We start from the raw sequence: 18,398 nt of genomic DNA on the forward strand, positions 1-18,398 counted from the left end.
TTTACATGGGCTTTTGTCACCAGTATTGGCTCAGTATGAGTATGTTTGTGTGTGTGTTTGTCTGTGTGTGTGTGTATTCTCTGATAGATTGTCTTCCTTGTGCTTAGTTCTGCAAGGGTAACTCCAGCTACCTACCTCCCTAATTATTAACAGTAGAACTTCCACACATTTTTTCAGTACTGAAACCTCCAAGACTACACCAAGTGGCATGTGAGTTCTTTTGTTCTCACTTATGGCCCACTAATGGCTGATAGCACATTCCCCCATTCCTATACCCAAAAGCCACAGAGAGTCTACTACAGTTTGATTACATGTATACATAACTCATTTTATGGTACATGGCATATATTATTTGCATGTATTTCCATGTTAAATATTTGCTTACGTTTTCAATCAATGAAAGAAAAAAAAATCCCAGGGTTGCGCAGCCTGGAGGAAGGGATGCTGTGATACAAGTGGCTTTCCAAAGTTACATTTCAACTCATAAAACCACTTCATTATTTAATTGCAGAAAGAAAAACAGGACGTTTCATGCTGGAAGCATAAAATAATAAGTTAAGTCAAAGCAAAGTTTTCTATATACAGTAAATAGTTTATAAAATTACAGCATTACTTTCATATATACTATATTTACATGTAGGTAAATGGCAGGTGGCATGATGGACTAAGTATAATACTGTCAATATCACTAATCCTCTTATCATTTTTGCAACCTGAGTGGTTTGCACATCAAAATGGGTGTACTGAGTTCACTTTTGTTTTGCTGTGCATGTATTCTCTCAGTGTCTCTGTACTTGATCATCTTTTATGTCCTTTTACATTGGACTGGCAGCTCCCGTTTCATTTTATTCACAGTTTAATACTGAGCAGGCTGGTTTTTGAGCAAGTAGCTTTTATGGCATACAGACTTACATGAAAATATTGCATGTGAATTTTCTCATATTACCTGTCAAAGTCTCACGAGTCACATCACCAGTCACACTGTCTTTCCATGGCTATCAATTGTGATCTTTCTCCAAACAGGGAATAGTGTCATGTATGTACATTTGTTACTCTTTTTAGATTCCTGAAAAATTAAATTCCAGACTTGTTGGGTTCATTTGACTTTCATTGCAGGAAAGGGCATCATCATTCCATCAAGAAAAACTGCTCATCAGTGGGAATGTCTGCCACTTACTTATCACTTATGATGCAGTTTTCCACAAAGTTTGCCAAGTGTCTGATATATCAGCAAAGCTGGCCATCTACAAAGTCATAGCCAACAACAGTTTAACATGGTGAAAGGAGAACGCATGAGATGGCACATTGCGGGCGGGATAGATCTGTAAGTAAATGCAGCTCACTTGCAATGATGTCACAGACATGGCAAACCTAGCAACATCAGCAAATACAAAAATGAGATTTATGTGTTTACACATCCACCATCAAACCATGCATGTGTTTCAGTACTTGATGGTTGAGTTTGTATTTAATTCAATACATGCACCAGCATTTTAGTATAGTTTTCTTCAAATCATATTTTTTCCTCCTTAAAGGGTCCAGTACCATATTGCACCAGTCCTTTCATTTTCACGAAGAAAGCCCACCATTTATTCTCATATTTGCATTCATCATCGCATCTGCCTTGTCTGTGAAAACTTTGTGAGTGAGCTGCTATCCATAATGTGCCATCTTTTCCCATGTTAAATTCATGCTGGCTGTATACTTTATATACCATTGTGTGTGAAAAATATTTTGATGCCATTGCAAATGAGTTTATAGTCATTTTTTACCTAAATGAAATAACTGGATGACCAACGGTTTCCAAATGTTTTTTCATCACTTGTAGTTCAACAATGTGAGTGATTGTGTGACATTTTTTTCATTGATCACTTTATAGTTGTGTGGTGAAGACAGACAGCAGTTCACATCTGGGAAACATTTTTTTAGTAATGTTATAACAGCCACAGGACAGGATTTGTCAATATAAAAATGATATGCAAATGCAATCGAGTGAGAACTGGAAGAGAAAGACAGTGATGCATATGATGTTACCAGCATTCAGTGGCATTGGCTATAGTGGTAATATAAATCACATTTGAAGTGCAGCAGTTTACTAAAAATCATGGTTGGACAGGAGCAAAACAATGAAAACTAATGAAATAATTAAAGACACAATATCAGTTGGCTTTAGCCGTGGAACACTGTCTAAATATACTTAGCAGGCCCTTCAGCATACTTGTTTAATGCTAGGAGGTGACCATTCATAGTGTTTAAAACGACTTCTTTGTAAAATGCAAAAGTTTTCATCATGGAGGAAATTTAGTACTGCAAAAAGTTCAAATAGTAGAGAAGCTCTACTATATTTAGAATACTACTTTTTCACATAATAATTATTTGGACTGATCAATCATAATAAAGAAATTTTTCTTTTCCCTTTAATAGCCTCCTAGTTTAAAGACTCAGCTCTTTTCATTAGTGTACACATGTCTATTTCTTTATTAGAATAGGTTAGAGATAAAAGAAACAATTCTTCCAAGTCCAAAAGGCAACTAAAGAGGATGATATAATGTAGAAAACATTTAACTTAGTTTTTCCTTAATGAATGGTACAAGAGGGATACTGCCCGAACAACCTCATGCATGTCCAGACCAGTTATATATGGGAAGAGAAGTACTTGTGGATGTAAGTGGTGCAAAATAAAATATAAAGTAGTTTTAATCTGTAGGGGTACTGATGACTATTAATAGTGGAGCAAAGGAATTTAAGAGAGAATTGAGCAACATGGGTAAACTGGTTCTGTGTATGCATGCTCTTACCTTTCTGTTGAGTTTTTTCCTTCATCTTTCTAAAGATAGGTAGTTTCACAAAACATTTCTTGCTTATATTTGAATTTCTGTCACCAGTTTATGGAAATTGCTCAGGCGCTCAACGAGAAGCCAAAATCAATTTAATTCAGTTTCTCTGACTACTGACTTCAGAGCCATTTAGTTCTTTAAATTATACAAAGCACTTTGTTTTAAGTTAAATGATCTGGACAAATATGATCTATGCTGTGTTTATTCTTATTGTGTCATTCTGCAAACTGTAAATCTGCTAGCATCACCACCTTTCAACATGTTTAAAAACAGACAGACAAGCAGACTTATTTCCTGCTTTACGTATTGTTATATTTTACTAAGAAGTGCTATCATTATGATGTGAGATTATATCATTAATATTTTTAAAAGAGGATGGCATAGCTTGCCTTAAAACCCATACATTAGCACTTCACAAATCACTGGCTAGCATCTTGAAAATCTTTTTTTGTTATATTATTAGCATTATCTAGGTCTAAATAATGTTGTGATGGTATTTGAATATTGGGAGTATTTATTTTATTTTAAAAAGCAAGTAGGATTTGTTCTCTTTCAGTTTTAAATGCAAGAATATTTCTGCAAATGTGGCCCTTCCACTTTTTGAAAATTTTGACATTAAGCAGCAACCTGTGAATCTAAGTATGCTGACACACCTGTATGCTGAGAGAATATCTGGGATCATCCAGGATGCAAGGTACTTTGGTGAAATGTTTGTTGCTTCAAATATTTCTGATCAAGTATAGCTTCATTTTTCAAGTTTAGTATGTTTCTGTAGCAATAATTTTTAAAGTAACCTTGTAGGTATTTCATATATTTCAGAAGTAAACGAACAAATATCTGTTTTTGTCATGTCACATTTCTAAATAAGGCAATAGGTCTTGTCACTTGTAGAGGAATACCATAGCAAATGATTACATTTCTTTGTGGTAAAAATATATATTTGCATTAATTAATCCCTGATGAATAACTCAACTATATTGAATGTTTTTACCAGCTAGAGATAACATAATACACTCAATGGGTGTGCCATTAACCTCCTGTACCCTTGGATTATTATAAAAATAACAAAGAAAGATGTCTATGGCCTTTACCCTCTGCTTGCAAAAGAACCTTAGTACTGCTTCTCAAGATTTACAAAACTCAAGTCTTTTTCTCTTTCAGTATTGCACTCTGTATATTTTTCTGCTTGATCTTTGATAGCTGTAGCTATGAGCTACAATTGTTATATTCCTAAATCCTAAATGAAAAGGCAGCTAAAGAGTTAATGCGTACATAATGGTTACCTAAATCATTGTTTCTGGTTTTATATAGCACTAATCAAACATATCATGGACATATGAATAGTTGTATGATTGCATATATTTAATCTGCAATGGCATATGTCAGTAGTGACAATTTCAGTTTATCATAATAATTAGCTGGGCAGTTTTTTTACTTCTTGGTAGAGGTGTTTTTATTTATATTTTAACAATAATATACTTTTTTTTTGTGATAGCAATTAAAAGCAAAAAGAAAATGCAAAGACACGTTTGAGGCACCAATCTGGTAAAACCTCATGAATAGGCAAGCCTATTAAATGACAGAATCACAAATGATGATAAAATTCTCTCAAGTTTAAATCACTTCTGGAGACTGAAAGTGCGGCCAGTAATCTGGGTTCACTGACGTTTAAATATGATCCCGGGTGAAAGGGGCATCATTGGCCATACTAATAAAGCAGAATAAGAAAATGGTCAGGAAAATCTCAGAGCAATGTAAACTTGGTAGGAGTAAAAGCATTTTATTAGTTTTTCTAATTTAAAAAAGACTTATAACTTCATCTGGATTTAGGCGAGGTCGTGAGCTATACCTGATGGAGCAGAGGGCATGCTGATTAATATCATATCTTAATATCTTCCTGTTTGGTCTAGTTTTTGTTTCAACAACATAAACTTATGAATGCTTTCTGTGCCTGTTTACTTCTCCTCCTCTTGTGAATCTACCTGCTGATACTCGTTTAAATAAAAGCAAATGTTAATTTTCTTGTTAATAAGTCTGCAAAGGACAACAATTCATATTTTCAGTGGTTGACAAAAAGACTTATTTTCTTTGAAATCACATAAAATACTACAACTATGCAGCAATAATCGTTGCAGTGTGCAGTGGTATTTAGAAGCAAGCATTTTGAACAAATAAGTCATGGATGGGCAAGTTCAGCCCTGGACAGCTGCATTTGGTACACATGTTTTTCAGTCATCTGTTAATCATTGGCTAATTCATTGCTGTAAATGAAATCCTGTTCTAATTAGCTTCTCTATTTCTCATTTACTGCCTTACCAAAGAATTTATTAGAGCAAATCTGGGTTGAATTTTAACATTTTACATCACAAAATTATCTCTAACTATCCACTGGTCAAATATTAAGTAACATGTCCTGCTGAGAAAATAAATATTTTGCTAATCTCACCTGTACCTTTTTAATTTGAAAAGTTTTTTGTACCTACTGAAAGATTAGAACAAATGCTCAGACTACGCCCGAGGTAGACCAAGTGCACCTGTTCTCATCATTGGGTTGTTTGAGTGGACTGTGGGTTCTTTTGTGAAAGGTTTAAATTATAAGCTCATTTATTCACCTAATACAAGGTCATGCTTGAAAAAGAACTATACAGCAGCACTTCTACACCTTTTTACATATGCCATAGACAAATTATAACTGAAACCACAGAGAATAAAGTATAAATGAGCCTATACTGTGAAAGAAAAAAAGTGAAGATTGCCAAGTGAATATTAAAGAAATCCTTTGTGTAATACTTTAATTTATTGACTAAACTGAATTGCCTGTCTTCATCAAAATCATTGTGTTTTTAAGCAAGAATCTTTTTCTCATATCACTGAGGACTACACAGAAATATGCTTGCTGTCTTGTTCATGGTGATTTACAAGTGGTCTCCAAGCTGAATGCTTCTGATTCCATTTAAAAGCTAATCTGGCTAGCAGGGCTTTCAAGCATTAAAAATGTTCATATTTCTAACAAAACCCTCACATACGATTGTTTTGGTATATACTGTAAACTTGTGTCAATCTATTACCCAGTACTGGGACAGTAACAAATCAGATGATTCATTTTGGTGTATTTCCGAGAGGGTGTTCCTAGTCATTTATTGGACTAAGTTGTACTATATATAAAATAAAGTGTTTGAAAAATAAGAGTATGATGGCCTGTAAAAAACTCAAAATAGTCAAGCTCTCAACTTCTTCTTTCATAACATAACCTGCAGTGATTAAGACATGTTAACTATCTTTTGTTGATCCTTTGTGCCTGAATATTATTTAAGGGAAATGCTGACACTTTACCTTATCTTCTACCTTGTCCATTTTTTTCTGAAGGATGTATAACCACACACCAATAATTATGTTTAACATTATGTAATTGTTTGTTTTTGTCTTGTTACTTGTTTCTACTCACGCAGTCTAGTTTAAATCTTTGTATGCCTCTCAAAATATCCTCATTCCCAGAATATTCTTGCTTTGTTTTTGTTGATGAAATCCAGTTCCTTGGTAAAGGATCTAAATTTGGAAAAGACTTTCAAATTGTCTAGAAGATGAACCCTCTTTTTCACACCATATTTTCATCCATATGTTATTATGGAAGAACTGATGACAGGATTTCTGAAAATAAAAATATCTGAGTTGTTTTTTCTTTGAATATTTCCACAAAGAACAATGGATCATTTGTAAATTTCCTTAAATCGCATTGGTAAATCTCCTTAATATTACATTATACAGTGCACCCAGAAAGTATTCACAGTGCATCACTTTTTCCACATTTTGTCATGTTACAGCCTTATTCCAAAATGGATTAAATTTATTTTTTTCCTCAGAATTCTACATACAACACCCCATAATGACATCGTGAAAAAAGTTTACTTGAGGTTTTTGCAAATTTATTAAAAATAAAAAAACTGAGAAATCACATGTACATAAGTATTCACAGCCTTTGCCATGAAGCTCAAAATTGAGCTCAGGTACATCCTGTTTCCCCTGATCGTCCTTGAGATGTTTCTGCAGCTTAATTGGAGTCCACATGTGGTAAATTGAGTTGAATGGACACGATTTGGAAAGGCACACACCTGTCTATATAAGGTCCCACAGTTGACAGTTCATGTCAGAGCACAAACCAATCATGAAGTCAAAGGAATTGTCTGTAGACCTCCGACACAGGATTGTCTTGAGGCAGAAATCTGGGAAAGGTTACAGAAAAATTTCTGCTGCTTTGAAGATCCCAATGAGCACAGTGGCCTCCATCATCCGTAAGTGGAAGAAGTTTGAAGCCACCAGGACTCTTCCTAGAGCTGGCCGGCCATCTAAACTGAGCGATTGGGGGAGAAGGGCCTTAGTCAGGGAGGTGACCAAGAACCCGATGGTCACTCTGTCAGAACTCCAGAGGCCCTCTGTGTAGAGAGGAGAACCTTCCAGAAGGACAACCATCTCTGCAGCAATCCACCAATCAGGCCTGTATGGTAGAGTGGCCAGACGGAAGCCACTCCTTAGTAAAAGGCACATGGCAGCCCGCCTGGAGTTTGCCAAAAGGCACCCGAAGGACTCTCAGACCATGAGAAACAAATTTCTCTGGTCTGATGAGACAAAGATTGAACTCTTTTTTGTGAATGCCAGGCGTCACGTTTGGTGGAAACCAGGCACTGCTCATCACCAGGCCAATACTATCCCTACAGTGAAGCATGGTGGTGGCAGCATCATGCTGTGGGGATGTTTTTCAGTAGCAGGAACTGGGAGACTAGTCAGGATAAAGGGAACGATGACTGCAGCAATGTACAGAGACATCCTGGATGAAAACCTGCTCCAGAGCGCTCTTGACCTCAGACTGGGGCGACGGTTCATCTTTCAGTAGGACAACAACCCTAAGCACACAGCCAAGATATCAAAGGAGTGGCTTCAGGACAACTCTGTGAATGTCCTTGAGTGGCCCAGCCAGAGCCCAGACTTGAATCTGATTAAACATCTCTGGAGAAATCTTAAAATGGCTGTGCACCGACGCTTCCCATCCATCCTGATGGAGCTTGAGAGGTGCTGCAAAGAGGAATGGGGGAAACTGGCCAAGGATAGGTGTGCCAAGCTTGTGGCATCATATTCAAAAAGACTTGAGGCTGTAATTGCTGCCAAAGCTGCATCGACACAGTATTGAGCAAAGGCTGTGAATACTTATGTACATGTGATTTCTCAGTTTTTTTATTTTTAATAAATTTACAAAAACCTCAAGTAAACTTTTTTCACGTTGTCATTATTGGGTGTTGTGTGTAGAATTCTGAGGAAAAAAATGAATTTAATCCATTTTGGAATAAGGCTGTAACATAACAAAATGTGGAAAAAGTGATGCGCTGTGAATACTTTCCAAATGCACTGTACATCATTCTATTCATCTCTTTTATTTCTTTGGATTTTACACTGCAGCTGAACACTCAACTTAATGTTAAGGTACTGAATCATGTTTGCTCACTCTCTGACCTCATAATGTAATAGTTTTTGAGCTTGAATTAAACAGACAGAAGGCAGAAATATGTATTTTAGTAGAGATCTGGAACTGATGACACATGTTATTCTAAACTTGTTCAACAACAACAGTTTATTCTGTTATCATTTCCTTGAGAAAGACGTTATTTGACTTCCCAGTTTGTTTTCATTAAATATGAGTGTCCATGCTGTAGAACTGCATATTTAACAGTTCATAATTATAAGTAAAGGGAGAGGAGGATCAGATCTTTCTCATTTTAGGGATATTAAAATGCTGTGCATCAAACCACAATCAAGTTATTGAGGCAAGAAAGAGGCATGACAAAGCAATATATAAATAAAACTGAATCCTTGCCCACAATAAAGTTTTAATATGTGTTTAAAACAGTAATATGCAAGATTTAATAACATTAAAAGCATTTTTAAATTTGAAAGAACTTCAACTTTATACTATATACAAATTAAAACTAAATTTACATAAAAATTACATTTTATATAAAATACTCTTCAAAGCTTTATTTTTGATAGTATTTTTTTACAGTATAAAGACTTACATTTTTGCGCAAAAGAAACTATAATTTAGATAATTCAAATTTTTATATATATTATAGAACCTTACAGATATTTAAAATTTAAATGCATTTTAAGTTGTTATTAGTAAAAGTTACTGTTATATGAAAATGTTTTATTGTAATATTGCCAATGTAATACTACATAGGCAAATGGCAGGACTGGGAGATAAACAGGTGATGAAACAAAGCAAACATCGCCACAAGGGCTTGAGATTGAAGATAGAAAGTCCAAATTAGCACTCAAACATGTAGTCAAAAACTGAAGAAATAAAACATCATCATACTTTGAAATTACTAGTTTTTGTTTTAAAAATCCACAAACTCGGACAATTGAGTGACCTCAGAAAGCTGAATTTATACTCCATGACCCTTAAAATCACTTCATTTTTGACTTCCAATGTAGTTGTTAGTAACTGCACAGTAACTAATAAAAAACTAAACAAAATAGTAAAACAAAATGGTGTTATGGAAGAATTGTAAATAAATTAAAGATACCTTAAGACTACTCTAAACCAGAGAACTAATATCAGCTAATGCTTGGTTGACATTAAAATTGTATAAAAATAATGAAATCCTGACAAAAAAAAAGATTGTAATCATGACAGTCAATATATTTTCTTCTGTATGATACCTAAAAATACCCTTATATGTTTTCTTAAACTAGAGAATTCAGCTTCATTTCATAATCAGCTTTTGGCATTTAAGGGAAAAAAGATAATTGGTTTAAAATAGAGCATTGAACACATTCAAATGTAATTACTCATAAATCTTTTTGATTTATGTACATGAAAAGTCAGTGACTTACACTTGTACTGGTGATGAAATGTTTCCTTGACATTTAAAAGTAAAAATGCACTTCCTATCAACCAACTGGAATTCTAAATTGTGCCTTACTATGTACAAGACACCCGATTTGCCAGTCTTATGCATGCAGTACTCAGTTATCAAGCGTTTAACTGCCAGGGATCATTTGCTTTCATCCACTTTGATGGAGGACCGGAGAGGACCTGCAATTCCCATTGTGTAGGACAGAAGCTGGGCTGTAACATATCCTGGTAGATTCGGCTCTGACAGTAGTGGTTATTTCTAGCTGTCTTATATTTATATAAATTAAGACCTGAAAAAGATGAGGTGAAGACATCGTAAAATCATTTGCTTTAAAGGTAATATTACATATTCAGAGCGTTTATTGTTCCCTTTCAGCTTTTTGCAGTAGGAATGTGTGAAGCTGTCCCAATCTTTTGCTTGATGCAGTGTTGGAATTTGGTTTTGCTTTTGGCTTTTGGTTGCTTCTTTCACATTTGCTGCTTTAGACAACTGCCTAGTTTGCCAATATGTAGTAGTAGGTCTACCAGTGTGTGACAGATTTACCTTTACTCCAATAAGTGATGTATTATTATTATTATTATTATTATATACTGTAGATATTAGCCCAGAATATTAGAAGTATTTCTAAAGTGTCTCAGTAGAGAGTAGTAGTAGACTTGAACCCCCTTTTTAAGGTAAAAAGCAGGTTTAGAAATGTATTGATGTATTACTCATGGTTCATAACAACTAATGTATTATGAGAAACCAGCCCGGTGTGGAGCCGACCCGGACACAGACAGGCGGACATGTTCTTCACCACCACATGTATTTTATTTACAATATTTACAATGTATACTCGTATGGTCACTAAGACCCACTGTCCACAAGTGCACAAACCCCAACACAGTCCTGGCCACTCAAATGCCTTTCTTCGGGCTGCCTCCACTCTCCTCTCTTGCCTCGTCCTCCTTCCACCCGACTCGAATGAAGGGAGACGGCCCCTTTTATACATGACCCGGATGAGCTCCAGGTGCTTCCAACACTCCCCTGTTGGCCACGCCCCAGTGTGGTGGAAGTGCCGGCTGTTCTCCCGGCAGCTCTCCGGGTGTCGTCCAAAGTCTTCCCCCCAGCACTTCCTGTTGTGGCGGAAGTGCTGGGGCAACAGGTCCCCAAGGCATTGGGGCGCTCCTGGCCGTGACCACGGGCCCCTACAGGCTAGGGCTTCCATGCCCTCAACCCGTGGCCCCCAAAGCAACCAGGAAGGCGGCCCCCACGTGATCCAGGGTGGGCTTTGACCCTCTTCTGGTCCTTCATGGCGTCCCGGCCGGGTCGTTGCCCCTGGCATCCCTGACACCGGCCACAGACACCAAATGTCCCAATTATACACACGCTTTATTTTACACAGTGCCACAATGCCTAAACCGGCTAATTCAGTTTCTTTCTTTCTTTCTTTCTTTCTTTCTTTCACCTCTTCGGCCACCTCCTCCTCCCTACTCAGGTTCCCGTCTTCTCCCTCCCGACTCTAGCCCCAAGTGGGCTGAGATTAGCAAGTGGGCTTGATTAGCATCTGGCAGCACTTCCAGGTGTGGTGGAAGTACTGCATGCGGATTCAGCTCCTCTTCTGACAGCACTTCCTGTTGTGGCAGAAGTGCTGTCGACCACCGTTCTGGAGCTGTCCAGGCACCCCCTGGCGATGACCATGTCTTCCTACAGGGTTGAGCGTCCCGGCTCCATGACCCCCATGCAACCCAGAAAGGCAGCCCTTTCTGGAAAATACTGCCCCTCTCCTGGTCCTTCCCGTTTCCCGGCGTCGCGGTGGGGCAATGTCCCCAGACTTCTGTCACAATATATACCTGTTTTTTGTTCTTTCTGCGATGTGCAGCCTTTACGTTACTAATCTCCAAAAAGGATCTAAACTATACAGTTAGAGTACCTGACAAGCAAAATGGAAGTGAAGGGCTCTATTCCCGTTTCTCTCCTGTTAATTTTTAGAAAACCTAATAGCATACACAAAAGACTTGATATTTTACAGAGAGAGAGAGCAAATTAACTTTGTCAGTAGGGGTAAATTTGGCTTTTTACAGAAGCTCTTTAAATAAATATATACAGTATATATAAATAATTAACATGATTAAATGCACATACACACACAAAGCCTAAATGCAAGAAAACTAAAAAGAAATAAAACTTCTGACTTGGCAGTCACAGTCACAGTGAGACATTATGTTGGTGTATTGCTGTTGATATGAAGGTGACCCCCATAGCCTTTCTTGGCACACTTCTGCTGAATAATTTGTTGGCTAAAAGTCCTCAGTATGTCAGAGAGAGGATGTGCAGCATTGTTCAAACTGGCACTCAGTTTTGTTTTCATTCTCTCTTTTGCTACAACCTTCAGAGGTCCAGAGTGTAACTATAACTGAACCTGTCCTTTTAATTAGCTTGTTGATTTGGTGGGCATCTCTTGAGGTGATGTTACCAGCCCAGCACACCACAGCATTAGCCATCACAGAGTTGTATATGATAAGATATTTTACACAGATCAGTCTGGTTAATTTGTTTTAACATTGACATCCATTAACTCAAAATAAAAGGGACAATTACAACATTTGTACAGTCTAACACAGGGGTGCCCACACTTTTTCAGCTTGCGAGCTACTTTTAAAATGAACAAGTCGAAATGATCTACCTGCATTAAAAATTATATATATATATATATACAGTGTGTGTGTATGTATATATATATATATATATATATATATATATATATATATATCATTTGAAGTCTGAATCACAATCTGATTGTATGGGTGGTTACCTGCTAGGTAACACGTGTGGTTGGTCTGCAAGTCGGCAAACATCCGCCACAGGTGCCCTCTCAGTTGCGAGAAGCAGATCACAGAATGTTACAATAGTTAACTGTCAAATACTGCAGAGTGTTTCACCCTATTTTGGGCTCATCAGGCATACACACTCCACTGCACCCATCATCTGGGATTGAACCTCGTACGGCAGACAAAAGCACTTCGATTGTGAGAAAAACAATCCTCTTCCAGTTCCACATTCAGCCCATACCCACCACAAACATTTTTTTTTATCTCTTCTTTAGTCAATATAAATTGGAAGGCTAACTAGATCACAGCCGGAGTTTTGCAGTAGCTCGCACGTTTGATCTTGCATGCGGGATGACTAGTTTATTACAAGAAAAGAGATCTCAGACTGGCCGCCCTGTATGTCAATCAAGTGGCAAATGCCATAGGGAGGATATATGATAGACTAACGTTTAAAAAAAAATTTTTTTGAATGCAACACGATCTACCCGCACTCCCTTTGCGATCTACTGGTTGATCGCGATCGACGCATTGGGCACCCCTGGTCTAACACATAATTGCTGCTGTGTCTGAGAGTATGGTATGGAAGAAAACCACCTGTACTACTCCTATAAATTCATCATAAGAATGGTATTTTGGCTACAGGTAAGTTTATGGAGTCAACAGAAGCCTAGTGTGCATTACATGCCATAAAGGAAACCAAACTAATAGAATATTATTTATCTTTAATAGCCCAATGTGTGAAGCAGTAGTGAAGGTTAATGTACTCAGGTTCAGTTCTTTCATAACTTTATTGGATCACAATATTTCATATCTGAAATGTTCCATTTAGTGTTTCTTTGACACGGCTTGGAAGCTGTTTCATCAAAATGGAAATTAATGATTATCAGGCACTACAATGGAGGACCATCTAAAGTTGTTGTGTTACACTGCTTAGGCACTATTTAAGTTGCTTTGAGTTTGCAGGTTCTTTTGTTAAATAAATATTTGTCTCAGGAAAAAATAAATCCTGATAGGCAGGAGGACATTATCACAGCTCCTTCTGGGAGCAAGAGTAATAAAACAACAGCTTGAGTGCATTTACTTGCAAAGTTCTCCTGGCAACACTTGATTGAAATTAGGGCTACAACGATTAGTCAACGTAATCAATGAAGTTAACTACAAAAAATCGTTGACACGGATTTTTTTTGGCGACGTGTCATAAACAGAACCTTCAATAGAGGCTCCAGTCACAAAGAACCACATTGGTTTTTGTAACTGCAATGTTCTACATGAATGTCTGGGGGCAGTATCATTTGTTATTGTTTGTCAAGACTGCACACAGTCCTACCAACGAAGAAGAACGTCTGAGAAGAAGAAGAATGTAGAGGAAAATAAACGTGGTTGCAATGGCGAGTCGGATAGAGGAGGGGGAAGGAGATGGAAAAAAATTGAGACAGAAACTTTCTAAAGTGTGGGAGCACTTCACCGAAAAAGAAAAAAAGATGAATGCAGATTATGCAAAGCAGAGCTTTCTTTTCATGGCAGCACCACCGCGATGCGTGAGCATCTGAAACACAAGCATCCTGGAGCTGTGATGCCATTGTCTCTTGAGAATTTATCTAACTAGCATAATTTAACTATGTTAGTTAGTTAGTTAGGGTCTGATCAGGAGGGGAGGGAGAGCGTGAATGAAACTGAGAAAATCAAAGTGAAAAAAGCTAACTTTTACAAGTAACAAATTTACACCCAATCTGTTTATTTTCAAATAATATTGCATTAGTGCGATGATGTTTTTTGATTGGTACTATTCAGGTCATACAATGATTTCTTCAAAATGTCACATATATTTGTCACTTTCTTTTTTTTTCCCCCCGGTGCTGCGCGCTGACACCAGAAGGCGTGAGCTTATTCAGCGCTAGCGGGAGCACTCAGGTGGCCGGTTGCTTGTTGTTTAACAAGCTTGACCTAGTGGCGATCAAAGCACATGTACTGTGCAAGGCATGTACAGGGTCCACTGAGAAAAGAAGAACATTCATGGCTAACCTTGCAGAGGAACATTTTTTACTCTGCATGTCCTGGAGTCCTGTGTAGACTGGGCAAGATCAAGGGGGAAAAAAAACGCAGTCACTGATTACAACCACGAAAGAATATGAATAATGTTTTCCAAAATGTACTATAAGGTCATAAAATGAATAATTCCAAATTTCTTATATACCTATGTCTCAGTTTTTTTGTCAGTGTGGCTTTGACATCACGGGCCTTAAGGTGCATACTAATTCAGCGTAAGTAGGAACACTCAATAAAATTGAATAAAAAAAATCAAGTGACAATTCGTCAGCGTTTGTGTGTCAGCTTTTATCCATCCAGATCAGAGAATTTCCAGTTCGATTGTCTCAAAACACCAGTCACATCTACAGTTATTCCCAGTTTCAGATAAAAAGTAACAGCGTCAGATTCCTGGGGGGCGGTAGTATGTATCGTGATCATGACTGAGAGAATAAAGTGAAAAAAAAAGGTAACTTTTACATTTGCAGTGCCCAGAACAGGATGTGCAACCACAGGTCGCAGGCATCGAAACAGTCAGGCATGAAATAATCGTGACTAATTGAAAATTAAATTGAACGATTTGTCAACCACCAAAATAATCATTAGTTACAGACCTAATGTAAATAGGTGGAAACCTTTTTTGTTTTAGAAATGAAAAATAAAATGTATACAAAATAATATTATGTTGAAAAATTGTCTCATCCCAGACATTATACATCAGATAGTGTCAAAAGTAGACTAAAGACAATTAAGGTCTCAAAGGGAGAACAGATAGAAAATGAGAGCAACTAATCAAATATTTAAAAATTGAAGAAAAGGACCAAACATGACTGCTGTTGGAATTAATATTGAATAATTACTGGTGGGTTTTCATAGATAAAAAAAGTATTCTTTATATGAAAATTGTTATGTTTCACACTTAACAGTTTCCTGCATATAACCAATAGTAGTAGGCAAAGATTTAAAAGATTAAAACTAGTAAAATGTATTTTAATGCTATATAAAATCATTTTGTAATTGCATATGCTGAGCAAAAATAAAGAAATACCATAAACAAAGCAGATTTGTGTTCAGTTTGACAGACTTGCACAGATACTTTAAAAATAATTGTCAGAAGAGTTGCATATTTTAAATAAATTAGAAATCTTAAGGAAAGATGTATGGCCGAAAATGTAAATAAAGTGAAATGTTGATTAAAATAATTCCACATCTTGAAAATAAGAGGACAAGATCTTTTTCACAGTGCTACAACACTGTGAATGTCTTATATTATGTGATAAAGAGTAAATACATTTTACTAATTGATTGCTGGGAAATACACAGACATGCACAGTTTTCACATGTCCTTACTGTTTTTTGCTGAGTGCCTAAATAAATATGAGGAAGATTTTTACTGTTTATATGACATATACTCTTAATTTTTTTTGGTTGTAGACATTCAAGTGGAGTGGGACCATCAACCAAAGGTTTCCACTGAAGAGTAATGAGTGTTCAGAAATCAGAACTATGGGGCTCCTAAGAAATTTAAGTTGTCCAAAACTCTTAAGACCCCATCACTAAGCACCTGGTCTAGAAGCTTGGAATTACAAGATAAACTTGAAGTGTCCTAGGGTGACCTCTATCTCCAAAATTCTGACTCTTTTCTCTACGTAATAGAGGCAGGTAGCCTGAGACTCTCCCAGGGTCCGCTATAGATAGATGGCTTATATATGTTTATCATAACTAAAAATCCTGAATTGCTGGCAAGAAGTTGGTTCAAAGCTCTATGGTATGAGAAGAGCAAATAATTAAAACTTAATATTGACTGGGAGATATGTACATTATGATGAGAAAAGTACTGCTTAGATAAAAGTCAAACAAATTGATCAAATACGTTTTATCCCAGAGTGATTTAGTAATTTAATGAGTACATATATGTAAACCATTGATTTGTATTTTTCAAAAATCGTTGCACACTGGGGAGATTCCTACAATTTGGAAGCTAGGAAATGTTGTCACATTATATAAAGAAGCAGAACGGGCTGACCAATTAACTATAGGCCAGGAAGCTTAACATGCATCACAGGCATGGGAGAGGCTTTTCAGGGAAAGATTGAGCTACATGTGTCAAAGCAGGTTTGGCAGTGAAATGACAACATGAGGAAAGTTCAAGTTTCACTATTATGAAGGAATAATGTAAGAAAGAAATAAAAAGGATATTATCAGAGAGGTGTATAGGATTTTCAAAAAGCTTTTGCAGAGATGCCACAAGAGAGGCTAGTGTTTGAACTCAAACAAGTAGGAATTCAAGGTGCAATTTGTAGGTGGATGCAAGATTGATGTAAAAACAGAAAGCAAAATGCAATGGTGCGCTTTTCAGAATCTGGTGATACTAAAAGTGCTGTCCCTCACTAATCAGTGCTGGGGTCACTATATAACTGATGTTGATAAATCTATAAATAACAAGATATAGTAGGTAATCAGCAGAATTATTGGAGATGGGCCTGGATGGCATTCAGACTTGGACAAGTCTTTGACAGATGTAATTTAATATCAGTAAATATAAAGTATTACATGTAGAAAATGAAAATGTTTGATGTGAATGCATTTTGGGTGGTCTGAAACTTGAATGTATGCCTGATGAGAAGGACTTTGTGCTTTACACCATTTTTTGATGAATATTTTTGAAACACTTTCTTTAGAGCATTCCTTTCCTGTTTGTGTTTTGCTTTCCCTTCATCTTTTTTTCCTTCTTCTGCAAGAGGATTTATTTGCTTTGCACAAAACAGGCTTGCTCCTGTATCTGGAGGTTGGATTCAGCTGGTGAAATCTTTTGTCAGGTTGCTACAGAAAGTAGTTTATTGAGGCTTCATAGCATGCTGCTTCAGTTTCTGTAACTTAGCAGGGACAAGTCCTTATTGGTAATGGTCTACTCTATACAAAATACATACGTATAGACTTGTTGAAGAACATTTGGTGAATGAGAGAAATTAAGCACAGTTTTAAAGTGAGTTTTGCTCATTTTGTCAGATGTCAGCTGTGTGTGTCATCCTATTGTACTTTTATGTTGTCTTGTTATTGCATTTACATGAGTCTGACACCATAGTTGTCTCCATATTGATGCTTTTTCTTGCCGTATAACAGGGATTTGACAGTGCTGAGGAATTTCACTATTTAAATGGTAAACATAATATGTTCATGTTAATTGTACTCTCATAGAATATTTACGACTTGTAAACTTTGTGAGAGCCATACAGAATGGAGGATAGTTCCATACCAGGTAGGGAAGGACATAGATAAACTAGCATTCTGTCCAGTTTGGGGGCTAGTACCTTTCCTGGAAGGGAGGTCTTGTTGAAGGAACAGAAGGCATGGGAAAGGCACTATATAAATAAAATGTATAATTATTATTATTACCTGCATCTCACCTGTTGAACTTCCATACGGATACCCACAGTGCAGGCTGGAATTGCAGTCCGGTGGGACAGACATGTCAGAATTCCTTAGTGCTGTCAGGGGGAGCAGCAGGGGAGCATTGTGCCTTCTGTGAGGGGTTTCTGCCTTACCCAGTAGTGCTTTCAGTGTGCAACGGATTTATGTCTGAAGCATAAAATAAACCATGTCTCCTACACAAGTGTGAGAGTCAGGAGGAGGTGGATGAGACTATGTCGGAGGTGTGGATGGAAAAGGAAGAAATTGGCATCCTAAGAAGGTATTGTGTCGAAAAAATACCTCATGTTTTTGAACCTAGGACTCTGTTGTGTGGTTGTGTCTGGTGGTTTTGGGTGCTGCTATGCCCCCAGTGGTCATACCTTGTGAACTATACTGTAGATATAATA

At 37.0% G+C, this 18,398-nt stretch overlaps 1 protein-coding gene across 4 annotated transcripts in view; it reads left to right on the forward strand.

Moving 5' to 3' along the window:
* The window catches only part of arsg (arylsulfatase G), a 211,358-nt gene that overhangs the window by 63,448 nt on the left and 129,512 nt on the right, over window positions 1-18,398 (forward strand). For all 4 annotated transcript variants that reach the window (XM_039739870.1, XM_039739873.1, XM_039739872.1 and 1 more), the window contains exon 6: window positions 3,394-3,531. In XM_039739870.1, coding sequence (XP_039595804.1) covers window positions 3,394-3,531 — 138 coding nt within the window. The remainder of the gene's footprint in view (window positions 1-3,393; window positions 3,532-18,398) is intronic.

The sequence above is a fragment of the Polypterus senegalus genome, chromosome 17 (assembly GCF_016835505.1).
Source record: "Polypterus senegalus isolate Bchr_013 chromosome 17, ASM1683550v1, whole genome shotgun sequence".
Classification (NCBI taxonomy): Eukaryota; Metazoa; Chordata; class Cladistia; order Polypteriformes; family Polypteridae; genus Polypterus; species Polypterus senegalus.